We start from the raw sequence: 18,856 nt of genomic DNA on the forward strand, positions 1-18,856 counted from the left end.
AGGCCAGCATGTTACTGGAAATAGTGAAGCACACACAACTTCTATGAGTCATACCAATAATTTCAAATAAAGTAAAAGAAAAAAAAAAAGACAGCAAAAATGAAAACATAATATAGCATAGCACTTTGACAACACACACACACACACACACACACATACACACACTAATAATACATGCAGGTATACAGGCTTAGAGTTTCCATGAGACAAGACAGATAAAAGAAAGTAAGTAAAAAAGCCTTTAGACCTGTAAAATATTGATTAGACGCAGTTTAAAAAGGCAGTCCATATGGAAAATATTGATTGGTTAAGGGAAGAGATTAAATCACCGTGGAGACAAATTCAATAAAAATGTAAAGGCAGAGATATTCCATATATTGGACTCTTGGTAAAATACATGAAAGAGATCTGAGGAGACGAGAGCTACGTGTTAAGTGGGTATTAATTTGATAATTATATGCAAATATATCATTAAAAATCAGGGGAAGGGATGAACTTTTCTGCAATAACAGAGGTGTTTTTTTTTAGTTTTTTAGTTGTTTTTTTTTATCTCACCTGCACAAACCAGGGACCACATCCTTTATTTTTTTTCTTATGTAGTTTTTTTTTTTTTTTTTATCACTTTGTTTATATGTTTTATCACGGCACAGCAGCAACATAAACTAATCCAGGAATCCACACGGCGCCGGCTGTATTACACCAGCCGAGCAGACGTTATTCTAAAGACCGACGCCGGCAGTCTAGACTAAAAAAAAAAAAAGAAATCCACCAGACTCGGTTGTTTGTTTGTGGCAATTTCCCGCTCAGCGTCCGCTCGTAATCGAGAGGCTGCCGAATTCGGGCCCCGCCGCCGAGACGGCGATCCCCACGCAGGGCGGGGACGGGGAGTCCACACCTGAAACGAGCATCAGACGGGTAATTCACAAACCACAGCGGTGGGCCTGGCGGAAATCAAACTCTAATCTTGCGAGCTTACAAACATATGCTTATTTCCAGGGTGGTTTTCACCCCCTCGTATGAACCCATAACATCAATAGCCTTTTTTTTTTTACATGCCGAGCCGAGTAACGACTCTACCTCCACCGTCCGCCCTCCTGATTTCCATATGAGAGCGCATTGAGAGGAAGACACTCGACTTTTGGGGGGAGCGTCTCAGAGGACGGCGGAGCGGTTTGTGTGTATTCATGTGCCGCTGTCAATCACATACACACGCAGATCTGCCTGAATAGAAAGCAGGCGGCATAATGAAAAATTCATTCTGCACAAAATAATGGATAAATATTTATATCCCATCCTCGCCAATAGGAGGATACGGCCGCGGCGACGGCTTCGCCAAAAGGATGTGGTGGTGTTGGAGGAGGGGGGAGGGCGAGGGAGGGAGGGAGGGGGGTGTTTACACGTCTGTGGTTCATTACACCGGGGAAATTTTCGTGGCTACTGAGCGCGCTCCTTAGCTGGTTTACAAAGACATAAAGCACACGGACATGCAGGAATATGCAAAGATGTAAAGCGAGGACGCCGACAGCGGATACATGAGGTGTGTAAAAGACACACACACACACACACACACACACACCTGTGACTGTCCCTCTGCCTTCCTGTCCTTGGATGTGAAGAGATTCCTGAGTGTTGACCTCACGGACTGCAGAGGACCTTTGTCTGAGAGAGAGAGAGAGAGAGAGAGAGAGAGAGAGAGAGAGAGAGAGAGAGAGAGAGAGGTTGAAGGACAATGAATTATACAAATGCAGCTTATTTGAAAGACCTGCAGAGTTTGGCGAGAAATAAATAAATAAAAAAAAAAAAAACTGCAAATGGAGGGTTTGGGGAGATTGCGACAACCCCAGCTGACCTCCTGCTGTTGTTGCCTGGATACCGTTTCATTGGGAAGCGGGCGGGATATTGTATGCGGCGGGCTATTGTGGCGTTTACTGTGCCACAACACACACACACACACACACAGGCCATCTGGGTGTTTGCAGGGTGCAGAGAACAGTCTGTCTCCGTGCCTGTCGGTGTTACCGGGTTATTGATTCTCACCGTTTTAGAATCGGGCGGAGGGCGGAGACGGCCAAACACGTGAACAGGGCCTAGAAAAACCACCAAGAACTGGTTCCCTAAATCACGAAGCCTACAAATACACCGTTTGGAGGCCATCTACAGTGTTTGGACCTCATCGCTTTTTAGTGTGGAGAGAGCAGAGACGCAAAGACAAAAACGAAGCAGCAGGCCGACGATGATTCAAAGTCGATGGTTCGTGAAACTAACGGGCTACAAACACGTTGTCTGGAAGTACTGTTCCTCTGCTGGTGTCTGACTGCAGTAGAAGTAGAAGTACTGTTCCTCTGCTGGTATTTGACTGCAGTAGAAGTAGAAGTACTGTTCCTCTGCTGGTGTCTGACTGCAGTAGAAGTAGAAGTACTGTTCCTCTGCTGGTATTTGACTGCAGTAGAAGTAGAAGTACTGTTCCTCTGCTGGTATTTGACTGCAGTAGAAGTAGAAGTACTGTTCCTCTGCTGGTATGTGACTGCAGTAGAAGTAGAAGTACTGTTCCTCTGCTGGTATGTGACTGCAGTATTAGTAGAAGTACTGTTCCTCTGCTGGTATTTGACTGCAGTAGAAGTAGAAGTACTGTTCCTCTGCTGGTATGTGACTGCAGTAGAAGTAGAAGTAGTGCAGTAAAAATCTCCTGCAGTAAAAGTCCAAAGTGTCTCATGTCAAATGTCCTGGCAGTAAAAGTGACTGAGCTCCTTTTTCCAAACAGTAACTGTGTTCGCTGGGATCTTTTCCATGCAGTTAGAAAAGCAGGAGAGAACACGCCGCACACTGCATGCTTTTAAAGGGGCATTACGCTCAAACTGAACTGTCACTGATATTTTTCCGCCATTTTTCTTACACTTATTCCACATTTTTGGCCAGTTGAGTCTCCTTGTACAGCTTTTATTGTGAAATTTGGAAATGACAGCAGAGAATAAGAAGCAGGTTCCTCTTCTCATCTTTGCTGACTGAGCTTTTATTGTGAAAGGCACCACAATCTGTCACTGATCACTTGTTCTCTGTGATGGATCTGGTTTAAAATGTAGTGAAGGACAAAACTCAAGCGAAAACGAACTGAAAGTAAAAGTCAAACGACTGACCAATCTTCACTTTACTATAAGACAGTCTCCTATAACATACGTAGAGCTACACAAGTAAAAAAAATCTGCAAAGTTACCAATGCTAAATCACCCAAAAATGAAGATGGATGGCTTTGTCTGATGAAGATTGAGTGAGAAGATCCCACTGGTGTGTTTTTGCTGCGTGCTTGACCCTCCTGTCTCGGTGTGTGTCGACGCTGCTGTGCGATCGGGTGTCATCGCATCACATCTGCTCTTAACATCACATTGATTCCCAATTAAATTAAATTTTGCCCCTGCCACACTGAGGCTCAGAGACTTTTTAAAAACTGTTAAAATGTGGAGAGAGGAAGAGAGAGTCCCCCGGCTCTGCAGCCTCCGTGCTGACACACATGTGAGCGGCTGGTGGGCTCCGGTGGATTCTGCGAGGTCACGGGAAAAGCAATATTGATCCCAGGAGGCATGTTGCTGCTCACCACAGAGACGCCTTTTTTTGTTTTTTTTGGCTCTGACAGGCCCCGTAAGGCTCTCGATCCCTCGGTTACGCCTTCATGTCACGAAACTCGACAACTCCACAGTCGTAATGGAGTTAAAGAAGACCGAGTGAGGTCAAACAGCGGAGCCAAATTCACTTTTTTAAGCTTTCTGTGTCGCTCGCTGAGGCGTGAGTCACTGCTGAACCACACCAATCCATCCATTATCTATTCATCTATCCATGTATTCATCCATTTATCCACTCTATTCATTCTTCTATCCGTCCGCCTGCCTGTTTATCTGTTAGACTTGGCTCAAACAGTATTTGAAATTACATTGTCTGGCTCATTTTAGGATGATTACACAAGAATTAAATTCCTGAAAATGAAAATTTTATGCTTTTCTATGACTTATAATTTATCCGATCAATCACTTGCAGCTACTGTTTCACTAATATCTTTTTAAGTCATGACATTCGACTCTGATGAGGAGTGCCAGATCTGGTTCAGTGAGATGCTGCATACTGATGATAAAGCACCGCGCGAGCACACAGTAATAGAAGAGGCAGATATTCCGGTTATCACAACCTCAACTCAATTCAACCCGGAGGCAAAGTGTTTCAACTCACCCAGAGTAATAATAATTGATGGTCTGCTTCAGTATCACCGAAGTATAGCAGAAAAAAAAAAAAAACTGAGACCGCTCTTGAATTATGGAACAACTTTAAAATGTCCGGGAGCCTGGAGAGCCCGAGTTCAGCTGAGGAGAACGGAGACGTTTTGGAGGTTTTTGAAATGAAACCCTTCGACGTCAGTCAACTATAAAATCAAATGCAGCCCGTATACATCTGCAGGGAGGGTTTGGTCCTCGCTTGAAACAACAAACACGATTAAAACCAGCTTTAATGAGCAGTGCAATATTCCACTGGCCTCATCTACTGTGCTGTGCATTTTACTGAGCCGCATTAATTTAATTAATTTTCCACTTGATTCTGTTTAAATGCATGATTCAACATGAAATTAGACACTTTCAATATTTTTGCAAAGGCTAAATGGAGACGGTTTGCGGTGCTTTCCAAAGAACAGTGTGCACCTTTGGGTCTGAGGGTGACGAAATGATAAAACCGGCCAAAACTGTGAGATAATAACAATGAAATCAAGAAACTGTATGAAATGTGTGAGGACACATGAAGTCCCTCCTGCTCACCGGGGACAGTGGCGGTGTGGTTTGAGGACGGCTCCTGGGGTTTGGGGGAGGGCAGGGGGCCGTTCCTCTCCTCCTGCACCGGGCCGCCCTGAAAAAAAAAAAGATAAACCCCCAAAGATGAGTTTTATTTTGAAATGAGGAATGAAAAAGGATGACAGAAAACTAAAACAAATCAAGATGCAGGCACTCCGGAGGAAAATCTACTTACTTGAGGCTTGAGGACAAATGTGACAAACTACAAGGCCCACCTTCTCTCCCTCTTCCTCCTCCTCTTCATCGACGAAGGCGAAGGACTCCCAGCTGTGTTTGGCGCACTGGTTCTGCTCCTGCAGGCTCCGGCCCTGCAGCCACACGCAGGAACACACATCAGTACAGACCAGAGCTGTCACGCCGCCGCGAGTTTGACCTCAACCAGCGGCAAATAAATGAAAAAAATGAACGAATGAATGCATGAATGGAAAATAAAATCTGTGTATAATGATAGACGGCAGAGAAAGAGTGTGCACCGCTGCAGCTCAGGGTGTAAAGTATGTTGAAAATGTGAATTTATATTTTAAAATTCAATTCGACTTTCTAATTCAAGATGACAAAATCTCTTTTTTTCTTTCTTTTTGTTTTTGCCAGCTCAAATCGCATCTTTTGTACATTTTAAAGGGTTAAGGTTAGAGTGAAAATAAAGCACTACACTACATTTTATTATACTAAAGATGTGAAATATCTGAAATAATTCAGTGGAATAACAGTCCGCTTGTCACTGAGCTTCATATTTGAACGGACTTTTTAAATCCTTCTTCAAGGCCGCTGTCAAAACATCTTGTGATTCATTTCCGGCTCTCAACCCACGAGTTGAGAAACACTGGCTTTATACCATGCGGCCTTCACCGGGTGAAACAAATCAGCCTCAACATTTATCATTAAATAACATTAAATATTCATCTCTCTAAAATAACATTCAAAACAATAATGTTTCGATCAGTATGCATGAAGCCCTGATTATTCATCAATTATTTATCATCGGTTATTTGGGAAAATCGTCGTTTTATTTCAGGTGATTTATTCCAAAACACCCGGTGGTTTGCAGTTTGTTCTTATTCCTGTGCACTTGTGTTTGTCTCCCCATGGAAACAGGTGATACAGATGTTTTCATGTAACACACAGCTGGTGTGTTCATGTCGGCTCTGTGTCCTGAAGGAGGTTTAGCTTTTTCAAGACGATCAGATTTCCCTCAGGAATGTGCAAGTTTATGGAACAAGGCGCTCCAAAATCTGATCAGGCCATCTAATCGATCAGGGGAAACAACTCAAATGTTTGCAGACAGACAGAGAGACGTCACTGTGGTGAAGAAATGTCCCTGATCTAAAGAAACCAAACCTAAGAGTGATTCTATAATTAGGGGTACATGTCATGTCCATGGGCTGTATTTATCAATTTTATGAAATATTCACTTCAAACAATGATAAATTTTACATCGGGGCACATTTCTCTTTCATTTAATACAAAAAGTCAACAGGTCCCATCATTTATTTTGCAGAAAATGCCTATTCTTTACCTGAATTTGCTGTTTTTGTGCTGTCCAATTTTCTAAATGTAAGGTTGTGATCCTCGGATTTACACTAAAATACATGTTTTTGTATATAATTTTCAGAACTTTTTGTTCAAAATAATCATTAAGACATGAGAAAGATGTTTTCAAAACTATCTGGCTCATTCATGTACATGAAATTATTCAATTTGTGTGCGTCCGAGAAATCAATGTCAACTGTGTTACCCGTTGAAAAAGCCCCTATAAATCAGCAATGGTTTCCCTCAAAGTTATATGTCTAACATCACATGACTCGCCGCTCTCTTCTGGGATGGAAATTTGAAGACTTTGTGGTGAGTTTTTACTCCTTCTGTTCAATATTTAATCAATATTACTGTGTGCACACTGTGCGGGTTAATTGATCGTCAACTGTGTTAACATGTTTCTGTGAATTTGCTTTAGATGTTATATTTACAAAAATGTAGAAAAAATTTATAAAAACATGAGTTGATTGAGGTCATGTGGTGACTGGTCCAAAGTCTACAGTTAGCACAAAGTCCTAAAATGGCCAAAATGTCAACTGTGTTACCTGTCAACTGTGTTACCCATCAACTGTAACACAGTCGACAATGTTGGCAAAGTTATGCTTATATTGAGTGTTGTTGAGGAGAGTCCAAGCGGCTGAAACATTGATTTTATTATTTTTTTAAAGCCAAATTATATCTGAGTCTTAGTATGCAAACAACGTGGGACTGTCCCTTATGTAAAACGTCCCACCACAGAAAGTGCAGCATCCGTACATCAGCCTTGCTGCTGGATCATGTTGTTCTGTTTACTCTCTGTAAACCACTAAATGCCTATAAGACTTAATGACAAATCCTGCGTTTGAAATCGCCTGCTAACGTACTATTTATACTAAGTAGGATGACAAATTGAGTTTGTAGCGGATTCCAGCTGCAAAGTTGTGGATTTTGTGAGGGCTAGAAGTTCCTGAAGAAGACGTTGTACATCCTGTCTTCAAAACAAAAGCTCCACTTTTGGTTATAATGTATTCAGTGAGTTCAGTGAGTGAGTTTTGTAAAGAACAGAGAGTGTGCTTATTTTGTGCTGTGGCTAGCCTGAGAGTCGTTTGGTGTCTCTGAAGCAAATTTCCAAACAGGCGTTATTTGGATAAACCGATCACATTTTGGTAATCAACATGGCTGCTTTGTCACCTGAGGACATTTTAAAACTCATCAAAGTCACGTATTTACAGTGTTAGAATGAAAAGTGGTGGAGCTTTTGGAGCCTGGTTTAAAATCCTGTGTAGTCGGCAGTGTGTTTGCAGGCGATTTCATACACAGCCAAAGTGAAGTTGGGAGCAGCTTTCTAAAACGTGTGCGGTCCCTGAGCGGGTTCACCTGCGTCAGGATCCGCCTCTCCGCCGACAGCCACCAATCACAGAGAGCCAGCAGCTCCAGGCGGTCGATGCTGCCCAGGAGGATCATCGAGTCTGCAACCAGGAGGGAGAATCGGTCGGACCGCAGCACACACACTTTGATCAGCACAGTTTGATCATAAACAGAGACGTGGCGCTTATTTTCATGCTTTCACTGAGGCGAACACCAATGCATCCTTCTCGTATCGTGGTCATTAGGTTGCACCGTCCTTTACGGCGGACACAACGACTTTTCGGAAAGCTCAACTCGGGATTGATCGACGAAACGGAGAATCAGAACATCTGGAAGTCAGGGCAGCGTAGTGAGAGAGAGAAGAAATTGTAAAAAATTGCTAATACTAGAGAATAGAATCGCCCATCCTCAGAGGAGCATGTGTCTGCAGACCCGGAGACTGCAGATTCAAACCTGCAGTTCTGGACCCGCAGTTCTAGACCCCTTGTTTTTCGTGACAGCGACCTCTATTTTATTGGAGACAAATAATTACCCTAACCCTAACTGTAACCCTAACCCTAACAGGGGTCTAGAACTGCGGGTCCAGAACTGCAGGTCTGAATCTGCAGTCTCCAGGTCTGCAGACACATACTATTGCGTCCTCATGCCGCGATGTGTTTAACCCTTTAAAGCCATTTGTATCATATATGATACACATTTTCAATTCCGTTTTCCGTTTAATCAATACAAAATACTGTTGTATACCTTTGAACTAACCCTAACCCCCGTTCACTCTGGACCATACCGTTGGCACGTCAAGTACATATCATATATCATAAGACAGAAAGATCGTGTAATAACATATTTTTGGATTTTTTTTTTTTTTTTTTTAGATTTTGTTATAGGACTAAATAAAGGGTTCAGTTTCAAAAAATTGGAATTTTCTGCCAATTCTTTCATAGTTCAGGCTTTATAGGGTTAATGACCTCACAGGCCACTGCCGTCTACAACACCGCTTCCACTTTTGCCTCTTTCTTAGCCGGCCCATTATCCTGTCCCCAAATTTGTTGGTGTCTGAAATTTTAGTGCTGCCCTCTAGTGGATTTATTGCTCAACATCCACGCCAAGAGACGTGAAAGCATGTGAGCAGTGACGGTTACAACGTTTGAAACGGCCGGAGTTATTTTTCTCTGTCTTGGAGCTGAACTTCAATTTGAAAAGCCGTCTGACTGACCCATCTGCCACACCTCCAAGACTGTCGGTCCCTTTATACCACACCACTAGAGGGCGCCTAACTTCAAAACGTAACTGTAGATCGTGATACGCTGCTGTGCAAACGACGTGAACCGTTCCCCCTCAGGAGGAACCGACGAAGAAGTGGCGTTCTGGCCTCTGGATGAACCGTGATGGCGCTGCGTTAGGACGTTCACCTCCGCTGAGCCAAAATCTGCAGCCCCTAAAATGTGTTTTGCCCTTCAGCGAGTCCTTGTTCTGTCTTTGTCGTGGGCTGTTGTTCTGCGTCTGCACAGGGGAATTACTGCGGGGGGGAAAATGCGCTTAATAAATGACAACAAGATTAAAGTACAGCCCGTCAGCTTCCTTGAAGAGTCAATTAAAGTTTTATTGCCGTCAGGATTTGGGTTGGAGGTTATAAGAACACAAGGAGTTTCTGCTCAGCGCGAGGCAGCTAGGTAGGTTACCACCGACGGGCTACTTTCAGTCTTTATAATCCTGTGAATTGTTTTTAAATTGTTGTTTTATCGCTCGAAAAGCCAGCAATGGGAAAGCAATTCAGAAAAATGAAATGACTGAGTTATTTTCTCCCCTGGCATGAAATCAAAGTGAAGATATACTGCGAGGTGAGACACATTTTCAGGGAGAAATGTTTGGCACTGCACTGGGTTTTGTGCCGCTCTCAAAACAAAAGCAGAAAATAGATATTAGGCCTCATCAACCTCCACTTTTTTATGATTATAAAGCAGCAAACTGTCTGGCTGTCCAGCTTCACGACAGAGAAAAGAAAAGAGAAAAGTGCATCCAATATAACACAAGACAATGTAAGACAACAATCACAAGACACAAGACAAAATCATTGAATAATTCCCCCACAAATTAAAAAAAAAAAAAATGCAATATTAAAGTGATATTCATTGAGATGGTGCAATTAAATCTTTCAAAATAAAAGTACCACACAGGTGTTACAAGTGTCCACTAAATGACAAGGTGAATGTTAACCGCTTGAAACATGAGAAAATTCAATTGATTTATTTCAAAAACATGGGAAACAAAAGCAATTAGAAAATTAAGGGGGGAAAAAATACCAAAAAAAACAAAAAAACAAAAAAACAGGAAATTACTAAATAATTCCCCCCAAAATAAATAAATAAATAAATAAAAGAATAATAAGAATAATAACAACAATAATAAAGTGATTTTCATTGAGACGGTTAATAAGACCTTTCAAAATAAAAGCCCTCCAGGGAACTACTGGGTTTCAAATTGTTAAAAATAAAAAATAAAAAAAAAATCAAACTACTTCTATTGCTGCACATTGGCTCCATAATCCAGGAGGATTTTTTTTTTTTTTTTTGAAAAAAATCAAGTTTTTTTTCTCTCTATTTTCAGCCTTACTAATTTGTAAGGAATAGAAAAGTAAGTATTTGTCTGAGCACTAATTTGCAGAATCACGATGAAAGCATTAAGGTGAACTGGAGCAGCCACAACTGTAGGTTTGATAAAAGAAGAGAAGAAAAGATGAAGAAAAGTGGGTGAAGGTGCGACAGGTGTGACCGTTTTACCTTTGGAGTCCACCAGTGGGATTGTCTTGAGGGATGTGGAGTCCAGCAGCTGGATGACTTCTCTGCAGGAGCAGTGCAAGGAGATGAACCTCACCTTCCTCACCATGATGTCCTCCACGAAGATGTTGTACTGGCTGCAGGCATGAGGACACACCGTGAAGGAAACATAAAGCATTCACTGTGCATTTTTTTTTTTTTTTTGAGTTGTTGCTCTTCCTTATGAAATTTATGCAAATCAAGTTGTGAGACAAACACACCTGCACAAGCAAACAAGCCTCTTCATCACCGGCTGAAAGCACAAACTGCGAGCCTCAGCGTTCAGACTCATCCATCCTCACACCCTGCACACTCTCTAATTTAAGAGTCCTCTGATCTGATCTGAGGTCAGACTCTGGGGGGAAAACGCTGCGTCCTGGAGCCGCTCCGGACAGTCAGCCCTGTTTGCATGAGGGATTTCCAGCTGCTTGTCAAATTCACGATTACACTGATTTTGGGAGACATGATATTGCGAGTGAATTGCGAGCAGCATTTGAGTCGACTCAACAAAGAACGAATCACAATTGTGTCACAATTGTATTACACATGCATGATGCTTTATTTTTGGACTATAACACAGTTTCCGTGGCATTGTGATGCGTGGTCATTTTGGTATTCAATATGTCACACGTTCCTCTTAGTGCATCTGGATCACAGTTTCCTTTTTATTTTTTATTGAATTAGTTTTATTTCTTCTTCTTGCAGTTCTTTCATTTGGTCATTCTAGAGTTGCAGGAATATCACTAATGCAATGTGGTCTTGACCTAATGAGTGCTTGTTACCTTCAGGAGTGAAAAAGCTTTTTTCACTGCTTCACATTCATTTTGGTTAAAAGCATCACAAATGTATAAAATGTAAATGCACTGAATCTTCACCAGTGCATAAACACCGCTCTGCTCACTTTCTTCTTCTTCTTCTTCTTTTTTATTTATTTATTTTTTTTTAAGCAGAGCCACAGCAATCTGACTGAATAGACTGGACTGAAAGCAGAAATAATTTTTTTTTTTTTTTTTTTTTTTTTTTTGTTATCTCACCTGCACGGATTAGCACAGGGTCCTATCTTTTCTTTTGTGTCTCATCCCGACACGCAGAGCCTCTGATGGGGAAGACAGAGGTGAGACTTGTTTCTCTGCGCTCCATTCTACCTGCACCGGGTTTGTAATTGGCCTGTGACTGACAGCGTCTTCACACCTTTAACTCGTCAGAGGTGTGTGATGTTCCCCAAGGTGAAAGGGCAGGATAAGTGCAAAGCCACTCGTCATGTTGGACAGTCAGGGTTTTCTTTGATTCCCCAGCTGATACCTAATGATTTGGCATTCTGTGTAAAATAATTAGTATTCACCTATATTTCTGCTTTCCCCACCTGGATATCCAGAAAATAATGTTTTTTTTTTTTGTTTGTTTTTTTTTTTACAACTTTTGCAGGTTTTGGAGGTTGGGAGCAGCCGTGGCTCATTTGGACTCCTGTAGTAATTTCTTACGTCCCATCTGGGTTTCTACTGTATTTTATCAGGGTTTTTAATCACATCGGGAGCGTTTGTTCAGCCGCTCACAATCCAGGCCAGGTGTTGCATTCATGTGGCGCAGACGAGGGAGCGGGCTGTGAAGCAATCGTGCAATATGGATATGCGATATGGTGCAAATCATAAGGTGTTTTTTTTTTTTTTTTTTTTTTTATGTCATTATACTCACAATATGGCCTATTTGTGCCAAATTATATGAAGTAATTAAACTGATGCATTAAATGGCACTGTAATGTTCAGCATGACGCCATAATATTTCTTAACCCTCCTATTATGTTTGGGGTCAATTTGACCACAGCCAGTGTTTAACGTCTCTAAATAAATGATTAACATCATTTTTTTTTTGCTTCATATTTAATGAGTTTTCCTAATGTAATGGGCACTACTGGATAAAGATGAAATTGACATGATATGTTTTCAATGTCCTGTTCACACTTTGTAACGCATCGGTTATAAATAACAAAAATCTGTACTTAGAAATAATATAAAGCCATTAAAACACCAAAATTAATATTTCTTTCCAATTTTAGGTCAATCAGTGAGATTTTATGGTGATTTGCATATTTTGCCATTGTCGCATAATAGGAATACTGGATGTATAAGTGGGGATGGGGGGAGTTATGTTATATTTAAAGGACTATTTAGGTCGTCAACAAAGAAACATAAAGTACCGACACATAAACTTTGATAACAATTTTAGTTATAATAATTTTGTGGAAGTTTAAACTGCAGGCGTCAAATTGACCCCAAACATAAAGGATGTTCAAAAATGTGAACATAACAGGAGGGTTAAGATGTTTCATACCTCATTTTCTCGGTTTTTAAATAAAAGTTTAAAAGTATCACAGTATCACAATGTTGTAATACTGAATTATTATAACCCCCAAAAGCGCTAAAAATAAAACAAACAAAAAAAAATCAGAGTTGGTGATTGGCCAGAGCAGCGGAAGATGATGTCATTCCACCAGATGGACGGTTCAGCTGCGTCAGGTTAGACGCACCTGATGTGCCCGAAGCCGAGCTCCGGCAGGTAGGGCAGCTTCTTGACCTGGATGATGGAGTCGTACAGGGACGGCTGCAGGCCCTGAGCCACCATGTTGGCCAGGATCACCGCCACCATCATGGGCAGGATGTGGGAGATCTGGCCCGTCAGCTCGAAGCAGATCACCGCCGTGGACACGGTGTGAGTCACCGCACCGGTCAGCGCAGCTGCTCCTGTTAGAGGCATGAGATGGAGGGATGGAGAGGGGGGGACGGAGGGAGGAGGAGAGGAGAAAGGCGGGAAGAGGACGGATAGAGAAGGACGAGAGGAAGAGGGAAGGAAAAGTCATGACGATGGAGAGGAAAGAAGGAGGGATACGATGGAGAGGGAGAAGTGTGAGAAAGAGACAGGAGGGGAGTAGCAAGAAGATGAAGAGAGCGGGGGGAGGAGGAAAGGTGTGGCGACAAGAGGATAAGGTTGGAAAAAACAGACAAGGAAAACGATAGAGCAGTTTAGGGAATAGGAGGAGAGGAAGAGGACGGACGGACAGAACAAATGAAAAGGCAGGAAGACGACGTCAGAGAGGAAGCCTCGTGAAAAGGTTGTGCACTGAAACCGGACGGGCAGAAGGCACATAAAGCAGGAAGGCTAAAGGTAAAATTCACAGGAGAGAGATGATGAAGATAGATGGATGGATGGATGGAGGGATAGATAGATGGAGGTGCTGGTGCTCTCGGAGTGGAATGACTGATGGACAGAGCAAACAGTTAGAAAGATAAAAAGGATGAATGAAGGGATGAAAGACGGGTGACAGAGGCAGAGAAGAAAGGGGGGATCCAGGGGAGAGAGAGAGAGTGAGAGGGAGAGAAAGAGGGGAGGCACAGGCTTTGTAGGGCAGCGTGAGAGGATTGAAGGAAGGCCACGTTTCTGGGTCAGTGACCGCGGCGAGGACAGCGGGGGGAACGCACGCTGACATTTCACTGTCAGAGCAAAGCGGCCACACGCTCTGACCGACAGGAGGGGGAAAGAGGAGGAGGAGGAGGAGGAGGAGGAAGAGGAAGATCAGGGAGGGAGGACAACTTTGACGACCGGCGACAACTGGAGAGGCTGACAGGAAAGGAGGAGAGGAGAGAAGTGACGGGAGAGAGAGAGAAGAGGACAAGTGGATCACGAGCGACGGCTTGAGGAGGCAGGAGGCGGACAGATGAAGAGGAGGAGGAGGAGGAAGAGAGGGAGGAAGAGGAGGGAGGAGAGGGGCGGGGAGGCGGATAACTTGACAAGCGGCGCTTTCGAAGGCTAATAGGGACTCAGGATCCAGGCTAAGTTTGAGTTACAACCTGATGACTAGTAATGATAATAATAATAATAATAATAAAAAAACTTTATTTGTATAGCACCTTTCATACAAGAATTGCAGCTCAAAGTGCTTCACAATAAAAAGAAGAACATTTGAAAACACATTAAATAAAACATTAAAAACAGCACAGGGTGGAATTAAAAAGAAAAGGCTAAAAATTGAAATAAAATTTGAAATAGAACAAAAGATGCAAATAAAACAATAAAAGACAACAGCGTGGAATAAAACAGGAGCTCGTTAAAGGCTAAAGTGAAAAGGTGGGTCTTTAATCTTCAATCAAGTTCAATCAAGTTGCTCAATATGCACGGTGTATCTAATTAGACGTTTTAACATTTCTGCATTTTAAATTTATCGACATTTCAAAGCCAATCCTTGCCTGAATTTGTTGTTTCCGGTAATAATTCGCCCATTTTCCCCCACTGCTCTGAGCTTAAAATGATGCTCACACAGTTTGCACCAACTTAAAAAGACTGGCTCTGCCTTTTAAGGACAAACAGATACCCTGATAGAATGATGATCAAATGAAGGAGGAGGAGGAGTGTAATAAATAAAGAAGGGGGAGTGAGGGAGGAGGAGGAGGAGGAGGAGGAAAGGGAGACTAACCAATGACTGCGTACCCTCCAGGGATGATGCGGTACAGGATGCCGTCGAACACGATCCCGTGAGGAAACAGGGTGGCCATGATCTCGCCCACCAGCCGGCCGAACGCGGCGCCTGCAGGACGGGCGACAGAGGCGGGCGCATCTCAACTGCTGCACATACAGCTGATATAAACATACACATATGGAGATGTGTGCGTTTTCAACATGAAACACATGAGGCTGGAATTAGAGGTACTGTATAGTTCAGTCATTTTATGAAAAAACCCTAGGACAAATTGCAAGAGAAGCAAACTCAACTGATTTTGTATCCTCAGTTTGTCCTGAGTGAGGGGGAAAAAGTCCCAAGGAATCCCATTGGTGGAAAGTTTGGAAAATCACCTATTTATGACCATATAATACCAAAAAACACTGTTTTTAACACACAGGGGAAAGGGGTTCAACATTTTACTTTCAGATATCACTATAAAAATTCACAAGATGATTACACACACAAAGACAAGAAAAAAAGTCAATTACAAGTTCTTTGAATTATTCTGTTTACACATGCATATCACACATGATCTGATCTGATATGTGCTAATTGGAATAAATGCCAGAACAGATATTTAAACAGTGAATTAAAAGGTTACTATATATTTAAATATCTGTTCTGACTTTTATTCCTTATATTCCTTATTAGCGCATATCAAATCAGATAATGTGTGATATGCATGTGTAAACAGAGTAATTCAAAGAACTTGTAATTGACTTTTTTTCTTGTCTTTGTGTGTGTAATCAGCTTGTGAATTTTTATAGTGATATCTGAAAGTAAAAGTTTGAACCCCTTTCCCCTGTGTGTTAAAAACAGTGTTTTTTGGTAATATGTGGTCATAAATAGGTGATTTTCAAAACTTTCCACCAATGGGATTCCTTGGGATTTTTTTTTCCCTCCCTCAGGACAAACTGAGGATACAAAACCAGTTGAGTTTGATTCTCTTGCACTTTGTCCTAGGTTGACCCCAATTTTGGCCTAAAATTACTGGACTAGTAAGGCAGCGCTGCCCCCCCCCCCCAGTCTGGGTCAGAGACAGAGTTGGATTTATGGTTATGTTTAGGTCACACTCTGCTCTGTAAGCGACTTTTCTAAGTTCTCATATGATTTCAAAAGCCTGCACCTGTGACCTCTGGTCCCCTGCCCACCTGTTCGTGGGCCGTCACCGACAGTTTTCCACCAGTGGTTTGTTCTGTTGTAGGCCATATCCACATGGAGGGTTTTTTTTTTTTTTTTTTTTGGGGAAAATGTAACCTTATTTATTCATAAAAAAACTCCTATCAGCATGTGCAAAGACGCTAGTGACAGAGTATGGTTAAAATGTCTTAATGTCTAAAACTGTGGGGACAATAAAGGGTTTATATGGACAGGGGAAGGAGGTTGAGCTCCTCAGGTTGTTGAAAATATCTGTATGATCAAAGTGGCGTGTGTGTGAGGTCAGGATTTCACTGTGAGCACGCACAAAGACACAAAGCAGTGCTGGTGACATCAGCGTTGTCAAATTTGTGTTTTTTTTTTTTTTTTTTTTTTTTTGCCAAAAGTTGCATTTGCAGAGACCAAAAATGCAGTTTTCGTCTCTGTCTTAGCTGGTTGCCTGCACGGTGTTTGAATGCTAATCGGGACGAAGTGCAGTGCTTCAAAATAGAGAACACCAACTAGCAGGGAAGCTGAGCTACATTAAACACACACACACACACACACACACACACACACACTCAAATGACAGTTTAATCTAAGCTGCCAAACTGTTTTGTGAAAAGCTCAAAACATTACAACGCTGTACGCCATATACACTGTTGGACGCATTATTTGTAGACGTCACCTTAACTTTTCTAAATTTCATAGATTTGGATGGATTTGATCATGATGTTGACCCCAATATTGACTGCATGGTTCATGGACCACCTGCAGTATCTTCACCGACCACCAGGGGGCCACAGCCGTCTGGTTGAAACCCTCTGATCTACGGTGAAGACGAGTTGTCGTAGCCCTTTACATGAAAACTGAGTGGAAGCTGGTGCTGCTGTGCTCACCCAGTATGAAGACGGGCATGAAGGCCCCAGAGGGGATGGGCATGGTGGTGGCAACTGCAGACATCCAGAACTGCAGGGGGAGACACGTGAGACAGCATTTAGAGCAGGAGACAGCGAGGCTCTTGATGGAAACCAGTAAGAAAAAAAAACAAAAAAAAAAAGTATCATCTTATGTGTGCTGGCAGCTTGACCAAAACATGTCTCTGTGGGAAACAATGATGATCATGAAAAAGTTAGTCAACAAGCAGCTGAAAGCCACGAGACGATTTTCAGATAAGACAAGCAGCAAATCACAAGAAACAGAGGAGAACAGAGGGACTGAACAGGCTGAGTGAATCATAAATGATAAAAAAAATAAATGATAATAAAAATGCATTATGTACACCACAGTATCAGAGTACACCATCACTGCATACAAATATACAAATATGACCCTACAACGGTAATACACACATGGTGCATAACATTACACTGCAAAATAGTGGTGTTTTACATTGCACTTTAAACTGGGGTAATTAAACAGAGACATGATCGCTGCACAGGACAGATGCACAGAGAAATGGTATGAAATCTTACTGCACAATGGAGAAACAAATGATGAATATGATGTTAAACAATCTAAAAAAAAAAAAGTGACATGCGAATATGTAAGACATGTAATAGATGCAGATAAATAATTCTAAGTAGCTATTAGTAGTAGTGTTGTCAGAGCCCAATACACAATGACTGGTTACACACATCAAACAGAGTGAAATAGACTTAGAGCTGTGACTTTAGAGGAAACAGACTCAGAACAAGGTGTGATCTCACCTCGATGGGCGTGGATCTGTTCACTACAGCGGCTGTTCACTGTGCTACAAGTTTGATTTTACATCAGACAGGTTACCTCTAAGGGGACTGTCTTTGTTATGGACGTTGTTCGATGTCCATGCTAAGATCTTATAAGTCTCATGGGTGAATGCACAGCTGCTATTTGGTGTGACTGAGGGATTTTCTCCACTAAGCCAAGGGAGACAGTGTCACAGGCAGTGAAACACACCAGTGAGTGGATCACCCTGTTGTGAGTATATAGTCTTTGTTTGAACAGTATTTGTCCAATGTAAGCTGTGTCTCAGTGCATACTATCTAGAATTAAATATACACTACTCACAAAAAGTTAGGGATATTTGACTTTTGGGTGAAATTTATGGAAAATGTAAAAAGTTCACGCTACAGTGATATTATATCATGAAAGTAGGGCATTTAAGTAGAAGCATACACTGGTGATTTCCTCATCTCAAACAGTTTCTTGAAACAAAAGCCAACAACAGTGGTGGATATACCACAACAAAAAATGTCAGTGTCAATAACTTGTCATGTGCCCTTGAGCATCAATTACAGCTTGACAGCGACGTCTCATGCTGTTCACAAGTCGACTTATTGTCTGCTGAGGCATGGCATCCCACTCTTCTTGAAGGGCGGCCCTCAGGACATTGAGGTTCTGGGATACAGAGCTCCGAGCCTCTACACGGCCACTCAGCTGATCCCATAGGTTTTCTATGGGATTCAGGTCTGGAGAAAGTGCAGGCCACTCCATTTGAGGTACCCCAGTCTCCAGCAGCCGTTCCCTAATGATACGACCTCGATGAGCTGGAGCATCAAACACCTGATGTGAATTTTGCCGTTAAACTCCTTGTTAGAGAACAGCAACTTGTGCAAAAAGTACTGAAACACTGAACAGTTGGACATGTGCATTCAAAAGTTTACAGAAGGTCACATTAAGTTCACCTGTAAAGGTTATAATGCATTTTAGGTTCATCCTGAAATTTC

The 18,856-nt window shown here is 42.1% G+C and overlaps 1 protein-coding gene across 1 annotated transcript in view; it reads right to left on the reverse strand.

The window, feature by feature from the left end:
* LOC115368291 (chloride channel protein 1-like) overlaps window positions 1-18,856 on the reverse strand; it is a 55,141-nt gene that overhangs the window by 10,079 nt on the left and 26,206 nt on the right. The window contains exons 13-20 of the mRNA XM_030064350.1: window positions 17,048-17,117; window positions 14,985-15,095; window positions 13,044-13,257; window positions 10,484-10,617; window positions 7,716-7,807; window positions 5,042-5,134; window positions 4,794-4,881; window positions 1,577-1,659 (exon numbers count right to left, since the gene is read on the reverse strand). Coding sequence (XP_029920210.1) covers window positions 1,577-1,659; window positions 4,794-4,881; window positions 5,042-5,134; window positions 7,716-7,807; window positions 10,484-10,617; window positions 13,044-13,257; window positions 14,985-15,095; window positions 17,048-17,117 — 885 coding nt within the window. The remainder of the gene's footprint in view (window positions 1-1,576; window positions 1,660-4,793; window positions 4,882-5,041; window positions 5,135-7,715; window positions 7,808-10,483; window positions 10,618-13,043; window positions 13,258-14,984; window positions 15,096-17,047; window positions 17,118-18,856) is intronic.

This window comes from Myripristis murdjan, chromosome 11, assembly GCF_902150065.1.
Source record: "Myripristis murdjan chromosome 11, fMyrMur1.1, whole genome shotgun sequence".
Taxonomy (NCBI): domain Eukaryota; kingdom Metazoa; phylum Chordata; class Actinopteri; order Holocentriformes; family Holocentridae; genus Myripristis; species Myripristis murdjan.